This window comes from Macrosteles quadrilineatus, unplaced genomic scaffold (genome assembly GCF_028750875.1).
Source record: "Macrosteles quadrilineatus isolate MER2022 unplaced genomic scaffold, UCM_ALF_1.0 Scaffold_1__1_contigs__length_201487025, whole genome shotgun sequence".
In the NCBI taxonomy this organism is placed as follows: domain Eukaryota; kingdom Metazoa; phylum Arthropoda; class Insecta; order Hemiptera; family Cicadellidae; genus Macrosteles; species Macrosteles quadrilineatus.
Window position 1 is genome coordinate 99,676,125 of NW_026542594.1, and position 12,110 is coordinate 99,688,234.

Below are 12,110 nucleotides of genomic sequence, written 5' to 3' on the forward strand. Positions count from 1 at the left end.
TTCAGGTTGGAAATCGTTCGCTGCGCTCACTTGTTTTCAGGTTAGCTCGTTCGCTACGCTTACTCGCCTCCAGGTTGATGTTCGTTCGCTACGCTCACTCACCTTTTGGTTGATCCCTTTTATTGTTTATAATACAGTACTTTTATAAAGGTTTTTATGTTTTAATATTTAACATTGGAGAATTTAAACGTTGTTAAGTGCACAGGTGTGCTGCGATTGGGGTTTAATACATTTGGACTTATTCAAAAGTAAAATAGTTTTCTGTGCTGCAATCTGTAGAAACACTGTGGCACTATTTCAAATCATGACTAATGCTAATACAGAATGTTGTAGTTATTCAAACGTACAAAACAGTTGGTGAAAGTAAACATCTGCTTTTAAATTATATTTATTTGTAAACATTCTAGATCAAAAAGTCTGACATTGGCCCACTTAAAACCCTCTGGGGCAGAGCCCTTTTGACGGATCTGCACCAAACTTCACTCGAACCATCCTTGAAAGATGCTTAATAATGCCTGAAAGTTTCATTACAATCTGTCGAGCGGTTTCGGAGTCCATAACGTATATACACATATATATACATACATAGTTCCTCTTTTATAGATATAGATTTACAATGTGTTTGCCAACCTGGCTGACTTGCCGGTTATGTCAAGTTGGAAAAATGCGAGCCTGCTGTGTGAATCATGAACTGGTTATACTATGGAAATGTATTGTAAAACTTGTACTTAGATCATGTAAATAAAGCATTGTTTCATTCATTCATTCATTCATAACCTTGAGTTTGGCTTGGCCAAAAAATTTCAAAATGGAGAAATAAAAATGAAAGTTTTATTTTTATATTTATTTATTGTAGTAGCTTCATTTACCTTTAACGTGGCATTTATTTAATGGGTTTAGAAGGGTTTAAAACTCAAATTGGCTATGTGAAATCTTTGTAATTTCTGCATTAATTATTTCTGTAGGCCACTTGAAAAAACAACCCATTACTCCAAAATTACATACTATATGAAAGTACATTAAGCCAGGGGTTGGTGTAGTAATCCTTACAGAAAATTTGATAAAATTAAAATTATCAGTATTAAGAATCTATTTTTCAGGTGTCGGTACGGAGATTCGATAAATTTTTGTATCGACATATCACTATTTTTAAGAAGTTGTTGATAAATTGCAGGTTTAAGGATTAGTTTTTAATTTTCTGATTATTTAATCCGTAATATATAAAAATTGCATACTTTTGTCAAGCAATATTACAGTAATCATAAATTTTGTTTCTTAAACTGAGAATGCTTTTTCTGATAACTAAAATAGCGAACTGTGGAATTCATTACTTCAGCTAATTGAATAAAAATGACATTTTCTTAGTTGGGCCCAGCACAAAACTGTATGTAACTAACAGATTAGTCAACTAATTGGTAGAGGAAACCTGATGTTAAATATTGGCCAATAACCAATAAAATAATAGATTTACTATTATAGCCTAACATACAATGGCTCAGCTTTAAAAAATGACAATACTATAATGATAGTATTTTTAAATTATGATTTTTTATCTTGGTATATTTTGCTGTAGATTTGTATATTTTGCCTAGTTTGTGTTTAACTAGGCCTACAATGGTTTTCAATGACTTGACACAACAAGGTCGTGCACAAAATGTTTTACAAATAGCACCAATACTTGAGCACGATAAAATGTTATTATATCATTTGTTTTATCACATACTTTAGACTATATTTTATAACATTATGGAGGTTGTTCATATACGTAGGCCTATGCTTATTCTTGCTAACGTCTATTTTATAACATTATGGAGGTTGTTCATATACTTAGGTCTATGCTTATTCTTGTTAACGTCTGGAACAATTGAAACACAACGAGCAATGCCCTGGCCCCCGGGACTATATATTATATTGATATTATGTCTTCCTTTACCTCAATTGTTTTTAAAAATTTGCTTACATGTTACAAACATGTTTCTGTTTTTAAAGATTTTTGCAGACATAGTTAATGTAGGCTATTGTTTAATATTGCCAAATTTATTATTTCCTTTATTTACAAAATAGTCGCACAAATCCCACCCACTAATTTAGTTTTTAAGTTTACTGTTAATTTGTTTATGCAGAGCTGTCTCATTTTTTAAATGCGGTCAACATATCTTATACTTAGTTATCTTATTTTTCAGCAAATGCCGGGAGTGATGGCCTTTTATACGGCCAAAGACATTCCTGGAGTGAACAGTTTTACTACTGGCTTTCCTGATGATGAACCTGTAAGTAGAAACACAGCTTTAATAAAAAGAGAAGTAGCAAGAAAGTTTTTTTTTACAATAAGGGTATACTTTAATAGTTAATTAATTTGATCCTTTTTACACCATTTAATCAAGTTTGGTGTAAGTCTTGAGGTTATATTTGGTCTTCAGCTGCAATACAAAATAATGTGATTCTTTTTAAATGTTAGATTTGTCTTTTATACAAGCTTTATATTTAATTTATTTTTATAGAGATGTATATTTTTGTAATTTATCACCCTAAATGAGTTTAGTGAGGAAAATTATATATTATTTAATATAGTATATCTAGATACAATATCCTAATAGAGTGAGCTATAATAGTTGCAACAAATGTCGTAGGTGCTCTGTGATGGGAAAGTGTTGTATCATGGGCAGCCTGTGGGGATAATTGTAGCCAAGACTCATAAATTGGCTCTCAAGGCAGCTTCCAAAGTTGTTGTCAAGTACTGCAATGTTGAAACACCTGCCATAGACATGAAGAATGTGATTGAACGTAATGATGAGGCCCGCATCATCTTACAAGCTGAGATGACACCAACAGCCTTCCCAGGTGATCTCATCCCTTGTAAACAGTGTTACAACCAGCAAACTTACCAATCTGTTTGACATAACGTCTTGAAAGATTTTTCTCGATAACCACATTATTGGATTTCAGACAAACTCGTTCAAAATGCCCCATTTTCCCACAAGCTCTACATTGAATATTCATTGCCTTGCAATACTCACCTGTTTTATGTTTTGCAAAACCACACCTCAAACACTGTGACACAGGATTCAAGCTGATTCTAGTACTGTCCCTTTTGTGTAACGGTTTAGTAGTTCGTGTAGCCCCTACCTTATTTACCTGTGCGTCACATGAAAATGTCCCAAGTGTTTCTATTTGTTGTTGTTGAGAATGTGCCATTTCCATGAGGTAGGCGTCTTTAACGATGTCGACAAGTTTTGCTTTTTCCTCAGGATGTTTTCTGATGAGCTCTTCTTGCATTTTAGGATCATTTAAACCCAATAAGAACTGGTCTCGCAGTCTTTCGTCAAGTGTATCTTTAAACTCACATTCCGTCGCACCAGCTCTCAAATTGTTTACAAATATGCGTATTGATTGATCTTTGTTCTTCATGATTTTTCCAAATTTTAGTCTTTCGGCCAAATAGGATGTTTTTGGTTTATAAAAATTTGAAATAAACTCAAAAATTTCCTCGTAATCTACTGTTAAAATAGGTGTTGGATAAAAGTTATCAACCACAATTCTATAATGTTCAGCACCAATCCATTTCAGAAGTAAAATTCTCTTAGCTTCTTGATTGTGTTGTAACCCACAAATGATTATTTCCAACTCAAACCTTTGGTAGTAGTACTTCCATGTTTCTTTGGTAGCATCAAACTTCTCGAACTTGAAATGAGTTAAACTATGTGTAGTAGGTTGTTCCACTGTTAATGTAGATGATGTGTCGTCATTGTCATATTCCTCATGTCCGTGCAGCGCCATTATGTAACGTTATTACTTTTAAATAGAATAAAATATATGAATGAAGAATCTTTTATTGTCAAACATTTATAACAAAAGTAACAAGTAAACAAATATTGTTTTCATGAAAACATCTGATTGAATTAAATTAAAGAACAGTATTTCAGCATACATAACAAGTTGGAATATCAGAAGACACAAATCATCACTTCTTTATGTTGGTGAAATTAAAGTTAATAAAAGAATAAATTGTTATAAACTCTTTTATTTTCTTACAAACACAACACAACACTGAATTATATTAGTCACTAACAAGACTACAAGATCGCGCCACTCATCCTACACTCATCCTTCACTCATATTTGGGTTAAAATACGCACATGGTGGCGTCCCCATCTTAAATAAATGATAAAACTTACAACCCTTTTGAGAAATATCGTGTTGTCAATTATTGTTGTTTTTCAACCACTCTAAGGTCCATCAGTTTGGAATCCATTGTATGTATCCATTTGTCTATCAGGTTTTTTTTTTTTTTTTGTAAATTACAAGACTTAAGGAAAATGGTCAATTCATATTCGTTTTTGTATTCTTGTGTGACGTAAATTCTAGGGGGGAATAAGATTGTATTCACAAAACCCTAGGTCTACCCTAGAACCAGCAAATACTAGTAGAACCCCTGGAGTGCTCAGAAGTAGAGATGAGCATCAATAGTTGATGTTTTTTTAAATATTGACGTTTTTCTATCGATGTTTTATGTTTTGTACATCAATGGTAGGGTACTGATGTTTTTTTACATTGATGTTTTTGAAGAACATCAATGTTTTTGGCTAACTATCGAAATATCAATGTTTTTCGGTGACTAAATGTATTAGTTATTAATGAAAATTGTAATTTTGGTCTAAGAACTAAATTGGTGTAAGAAACTCTATTGAAAGACTGATGAAATATGGAATCCAAAAATATTGCGATCTGGTCTAGTCTTAGACAAGAGAAGGGTGAAATAAAACATCAATATTTTAATGTGCTTGTTCTTAATGCCGCCAGAATCATTTCATTTGTAATAAATTTCTGCGGCAGCACTCCTACTTCAGCATAATCAATTAAGACCGGTAATTTGTCTTGCAAATGTGAAAAAGACACTACGTCTAGCTTTTTTCTGTATGGTCTTGTTTTCTTTCTAACCTTTTCAGCATTGTCAAATTGTTGGCCTTTCATATCACTTCATTCTTGAAAAGTCACATGGAGGCATTTCATGCTAGTGAGGTATGTGGAGCAGCAGAATCATACTGTTTATACCAAATAACTGGTTTAACAGAGGTGGTATTTTGCATGTGTGTGTTGTGTATCTACACTATTTTCCAATGATAGCCATTTTTAAAGAGCAGTCCCTTTAAATTGTAAATTATGTTATTTTCTCATAAAAACCTCAAGTCCCAAATGTGCTGGATTAAATGTGCCCTTCTGATTTAATGTTTGTAGAGGTGGCAGGAGGGACAGAGAGAGTGACAGTGAAAGGCTCAGTAGATCTGCATGAGCAATACCACATGACCATGGAGCTGCAGACCTGTGTGTGTGTCCCAGTGGAGGATGGCATGGACGTGTATTCCAGCACCCAGTGGATGGAACATGTGCACAATGCTGTGTCTAGAGTATTGTCCATTCCTGCTCACAGGTACACTGAAACAAAACTCAACATATAATTGTAATTTTTCATTTTTACTAAACACTGAATAAATCTAGAGATAGTAACCTGATACTTAAGAAAGTTAAGTAGCCAGAAAAAAGTTTGTGTTTGCTTTTTTAATCAGATATTAGGGGTCTGCGGGTCCCCGAATTTTTCGGGGCGGGTCAGAGATTTGTTAGGGCCAAGATCGGGTCGGGCAAAAAAAGAATAATCATTTATTTTTGAAGAAACACTCATATATTATATCTATTATTGCAGAGGAATTAAAATGTTCCAATGAGAATTAAATATTAAGTTTGCTTACAACCTTTAAGAATAAAGACACAGCGGAGCAAATGCCGCACTGCCGCCAGCCAGAGCCAGTCATCTACTGACAACAACCGTGACGCAACAGTGCAAAAAAAAGTCAAAAGAAAGACTATTTATCCAAAGGTACTAGTTTAATTATTTATTGTTTATTCCCTACCTGATTAAAAATATATTTATTAATTTTACATAATAAATTGTAAAGAAAAGAAATATCTGATATAGTGTACAGATCTATATCTTGTTCTTTTATTTTCCTATTGTCCTTTTCGTCATTCAGTAACAATAACATTTCTGATCGTCAGGTTCGGCATCAGCAAGTAAGTCAACAAAGAGGTTAGTTACTGACAAAGAGTTACTGACTGAGATCAGCTTGTATGTTTCATAAGATGTGATAGTCTAGTGAGTTACTGACTGAGTTTAGATGGTAGGTGTTTTTTTTTTATTTTTTATATCCTAATTCATGGTATACTCTCCCATACATTGAATGGTGTCACTAGGCTAAAAACTAAATCAAACTAACCTACAATTCATCAAAATCATGAAGTGTTTAATCAGTTAACAAATGTTTAAGTTTATTTTTAAATTTGGAAATGTTATCAATATTCCTCATCTCAGCTGTGATAGCCTTACTGACTGACTGAGATTAGCTGTTTGGTGATGGATGATGTAAAGTCTAGTGAGTTACTCAATGAGATCATCTGGTAGGTGTTGGATGATGCAATTGTCTATTGAGTTACTGAATCAGATCAACTTGTATTTTTAAAGCTGTAACTGCACCAATTTTTGCAAGCCCTGCATTCATCAACAGCTATCTGAATTTAGTGATGAACCATTAAAAAATTCTCCAACTGCTTTCAGGATCAAACCGGCAATCTATTACAACGTGAGCAGTTCTTACACATTCAGCTGTCTTCAATTTACAGATACCAAAACAAGATCAAGTCTAAAAAAGCCATTTATAATTTTTAACATCATTAATACTAAATGATTAAAATACTATTCTTTTAACATTGCAATAAGTTATTCTTTGTAGATATTGAAATTTTATAAATTTTTTTCGTTGCATGTGAAGAGCCAGCAGTTTTCTTGATTTTATCTGTGTCCATGTTTTTACAGAAAAGTTTTCTCAATAGCCCATTTATGAAAACAGCAGATTGTAAATTGCAGTGTAACATCGGAATCTTTTAACATTGTTCATCATAAGAAAAAATATTTTGGAAAATAAAAATTGAATTTCTTATAATTTATTAGGTATATTAATTTGTTAGGCTGTGTTTTAACAGTTGGTTGTTGTAATACTTGTGCAGAATCAACATGAAGGTACGTCGCCTGGGTGGAGGATATGGCGCTAAGTTGACCCGGGCCACATGGGTTGCAACTCTGTGTGCTGTGGCTGCTAAACTGACAAATACAACTGTGAGGTTCACCTTGCCTTTGGAGACTAACATGGCTATGATGGGCAAACGCTATGGCTGTCTCACAAACTACAAGGTATTGACAAACAATAACAACAAGGAAATTAACCATGAATGTCTTGGGTTTTCTATTCTATTTAAGTATATTTCTCTTTGTATAAGTGTTAATATTTGTTTATATTAAGAATAAGAATAAAAATGAGAATGCTTTATTGCCGTTACACTGGTGCATGGCAGAGTCAAGGAAATGTCTTAGAACTAAAGTTTAATTTTACATCATTTATGAAGTCTATTTCTCGATACAGACGCAGGTTTAATAGGTAGTTTTTAAGTACTCTTTTAAATTTAGAACAGTTAAAACATCTTATTCTATAGGGTAACATATTATAATACTGTTTGAACTTTTCAATAAAACTAGTAGCTGTGGTCCTGTATCGACACTGTCTAGATATAATATTGCAGCGGTTTCGTGGGTTGTAACTGTGTACATATTCATGTGTGTCTGTTTTACTAAGACTATTTTTTGCAAACAGAAGGCAGTCTAAAATATACATTATTGCTTGTACAGTTAAAATATTAGCCTCCCTAAATAATGGTTTACTGTGTGTACTAAAATCAACATTGTACATGGTTTTTATAGCTCGTTTTTGCAATGACAGAAGTTTTTTTTTATAATTTTTATAATAATAACGAGATAAGAAGATATATTGTAAAATGTAATCGTATCTCTTGTCATTGAATTTGGACTGTTCAAACTTATTCTTCATAGCTGATTGTTAAAAGCATTATAATTTATTTGTTAACTGCAAAATTAATTTGTGTGTTGAATTTGCTGGTTTTTTTTTCTAAATACTCCAATTACTTCTTTTATTTTAAAATAATTGTTGTTTTAGCTGGATAAACTGATGGCCAGTAATTTTGTTTTAAATTTGATAACTAATTGCTGTGTTGAGATCACACCAATTCAAAATATTTTGAATGCAAATGCTACTGTTAGTTTTACTTGCCCTATTGATTAAATACCAAAAAAGCCACTGATATTTTAGTGCCATTCAAAAAATGTATACAAAATGCTTAGCTTTTATTACAAATATCAAATAGTACCTGTGATTTAAGGTGAATTATTAAAAATTGAACAAAGTGTTGCTTTAGGTAGAAGTAGACAAGGCCACTGGCAAGATACTTAGCCTGGAAGGCAGCTTCTTTGAGGATGCAGGCTGGTCAGAGAATGACCCTGTAGTTGAAGGCACAATGATGTGGCTGCCTAGTGCTTACGACTCTAGCACCTGGAACTGGAAAGGAAACATCGTGAAGACAGACAAGGCCTCCAACACTTGGTGTAGATCACCAGGTAACATACCGTACATCAGTACTCAGTGCTCGATTTGCGGGGGAATGCGGTAGAACGGGTTCTGGTACCTCATTTTTTACAAATTGAGCACTGTCATTACCTACTTTATCGAAGGACAACTATAGTTTTAATTAGGTAACATCACAACCAAAATAGCATTTAAGATTTCTGAATTGTTGGCGGTTTGTACACTACAACACCACAATTGCTTTTACGCCCAAAAATGTCAATAATTCACCTAGAGTTATATATCTCTGCATGTAATTACAATTATGATCACAGGTTCAACAGAGGCCATAGGAACGATAGAAGTTATCATGGACAGCATCGCAACGAACACCGGACTGGACCCTGTCAGTGTTAGGTTGGCTAACATGGTACCATCAGAGACCAATCCTGTGCCTTCCATGGTGGACTATTGGAGGAAACACACTGACTATGATACTAGACTGGAGGAAATCAATAAATACAACAGTGTAAGAGTTTTTAATATTTATTATTTACTTGGCTTTCATAGCTTGAATGTTTTATGAATAAGGTTATCAGGTGTAAGATCTGATTTTATAATAAACTTAAAGTGTATTCATGCTAATTTATACATATATTTTCACTTTTTTACAAAGCCAGTTATCATGTTTAAGGAGAACAGATGGAAGAAGCGAGGCATCAGTTTAGTGCCACTGACTTACAAGCTTATGCTGGCGAGTCGCTACAACGCCATGGTGACCATCTACGCTGTGGATGGGACTGTAGCTGTTTCCCATGGAGGCATAGAGTGTGGGCAAGGTATTAACACAAAGGTAAGTCACAGTCCTCACTACTACAATGTATAGTGTAGATACAACGCCATGGTGACCATTTACACCAAGGATGGGACTGTAGCTGTGTCCCATGGAGGCATAGAGTGTGGGCAAGGTATTAACACAAAGGTAAGTCACAGTCCTCACTACTACAATGTATAGTGTAGATACAACGCCATGGTGACCATTTACACCAAGGATGGGACTGTAGCTGTGTCCCATGGAGGCATAGAGTGTGGGCAAGGTATTAACACCAAGGTAAGTCACAGTCCTCACTACTACAATGTATAGTGTAGATACAACGCCATGGTGACCATTTACACCAAGGATGGGACTGTAGCTGTGTCCCATGGAGGCATAGAGTGTGGGCAAGGTATTAACACCAAGGTAAGTCACAGTCCTCACTACTACAATGTATAGTGTAGATACAACGCCATGGTGACCATTTACACCAAGGATGGGACTGTAGCTGTGTCCCATGGAGGCATAGAGTGTGGGCAAGGTATTAACACCAAGGTAAGTCACAGTCCTCACTACTACAATGTATAGTGTAGATACAACGCCATGGTGACCATTTACACCAAGGATGGGACTGTAGCTGTGTCCCATGGAGGCATAGAGTGTGGGCAAGGTATTAACACAAAGGTAAGTCACAGTCCTCACTACTACAATGTATAGTGTAGATACAACACCATGGTGACCATTTACACCAAGGATGGGACTGTAGCTGTGTCCCATGGAGGCATAGAGCGTGGGCAAGGTATTAACACAAAGGTAAGTCACAGTCCTCACTACTACAATGTATAGTGTAGATACAACGCCATGGTGACCATTTACACCAAGGATGGGACTGTAGCTGTGTCCCATGGAGGCATAGAGTGTGGGCAAGGTATTAACACAAAGGTAAGTCACATTCCTCACTACTACAATGTATAGTGTAGATACAACGCCATGGTGACCATCTACGCTGTGGATGGGACTGTAGCTGTGTCCCATGGAGGCATAGAGTGTGGGCAAGGTATTAACACAAAGGTAAGTCACAGTCCTCACTACTACAATGTATAGTGTAGATACAACGCCATGGTGACCATCTACGCTGTGGATGGGACTGTAGCTCTGCCCCATGGAGGCATAGAGTGTGGGCAAGGTATTAACACAAAGGTAAGTCACATTCCTCACTACTACAATGTATAGTGTAGATACAACGCCATGGTGACCATTTACACCAAGGATGGGACTGTAGCTGTGTCCCATGGAGGCATAGAGCGTGGGCAAGGTATTTTTTTTTTCGTCCTAGGACGCTAGGCACGAGCCTGGGATTGTTTTTCACATTACTTCAGGCTAGACCTAGGGGTTGCGGCATTATCACTTGGATAAAATCCATTAGTGACTTGGCGGGGATCGAACCCGGGACCTCAGGGACTAAAGTTCTACGCTCTAACCACTACGCCAGCTCGTTCCCTGTGGGCGAAGTCACAATGAAGATACAATGCCATGGTGACCATCTACGCTGTGGATGGGACTGTAGCTGTGTCCCATGGAGGCATAGAGTGTGGGCAAGGTATTAGCACCAAGGTAAGTCACAGTCCTCACTACCACAATGTATATTGTATACAATGTAGCTATAAACAAATCTTTAACACTGTCAGAAGTGTTTAAAAGGTGGTTAATTGTTGACAATTTGACTAAGGCTTCCTGTTGATTTAACTAAGTTACAAACAATACAAACACTCAATTTCAAAAAAGCTAGGAGCATAAAATATGTGTTATATGTTTACAAGCTGATCAGTAAGTAAATTTTCTGTACTGTATTGTGATCACAAATCCATCCCAACTTACCATAATCGCAGCACTAACGTGATCACGGTGTCGTAATCATCTTTAGCGTTTGTTGCAACATTATGATGATCTACACGTCACAATAATTTGACCAAAAAACAAATGGGATACGTTGGCATTTTGCATATTTTGGCAATATGGTACTGTAAATGTTTAGTCGCGAAAACATTGAAGACATTTTCCTTGATCACAATATTAGAGCATTGTTGTCACCCAAAAAGTAAAAAAAAACCTTTTCAAATCCACACAAAAAAATTAAATGATAAAATAGAAGAATTACCCTATCCAACCATAGTTGCTGGTATGACGACTAGTTTCGTTCCTTAGAACTTCGTCAGGTCATTGTATGCAACTACATCATCAATGTATTAATACATTGTGGTATGTCAAAAGATTCTTTAAAACATTGTCAGAATCACAATAGTAAAAACTAGTCATGTTGATCAAATTATTAAAATTGAATACAAAGTGATAAGACAGTGCTGGCCAGCCTTTACAGTTTTAACCAGTTTTATCACATTTTATTCAATTTTAATAATTTGATCAACATCACTTAAGACAGTGCTGGCTAGTCTTTACAGTTTTAACCAGTTTTATAACTTTTTATTCAATTTTAATAATTTGATAAACATGACTAGTTTTTACTATGGTGATTCTGACAATGTTTTAAAGAATCTTTTGACATACCACAATGTATTAAAACATTGATGATGTGGTTGTATACAATGACCTGACGAAGTTCTAAGGAACGAAACTAGTCGTCATACCAGCAACTATGGTTGGATAAGGTAATTCTTCTATTTTATCAATAATATATTCCAACCAAGGGTCACAATGAATAACAAAAGAAATTAAGAACAACTATTTCCCAAACAATTGGTATTTAAAATTTCTAGTTCTAAATTAAATCAAGTCAATCATGATAAACAGTGAATATTCTGAAGATATTTTAATGT

The 12,110-nt window shown here is 35.0% G+C and overlaps 1 protein-coding gene across 2 annotated transcripts in view; it reads left to right on the forward strand.

Moving 5' to 3' along the window:
• Positions 1–12,110, forward strand: part of LOC128996166 (xanthine dehydrogenase-like) — a 111,877-nt gene that overhangs the window by 58,810 nt on the left and 40,957 nt on the right. For both annotated transcript variants that reach the window (XM_054421418.1, XM_054421339.1), the window contains exons 14-20: positions 2,184–2,270; positions 2,631–2,841; positions 5,236–5,428; positions 7,057–7,240; positions 8,317–8,515; positions 8,798–8,991; positions 9,157–9,315. In XM_054421418.1, coding sequence (XP_054277393.1) covers positions 2,184–2,270; positions 2,631–2,841; positions 5,236–5,428; positions 7,057–7,240; positions 8,317–8,515; positions 8,798–8,991; positions 9,157–9,315 — 1,227 coding nt within the window. The remainder of the gene's footprint in view (positions 1–2,183; positions 2,271–2,630; positions 2,842–5,235; positions 5,429–7,056; positions 7,241–8,316; positions 8,516–8,797; positions 8,992–9,156; positions 9,316–12,110) is intronic.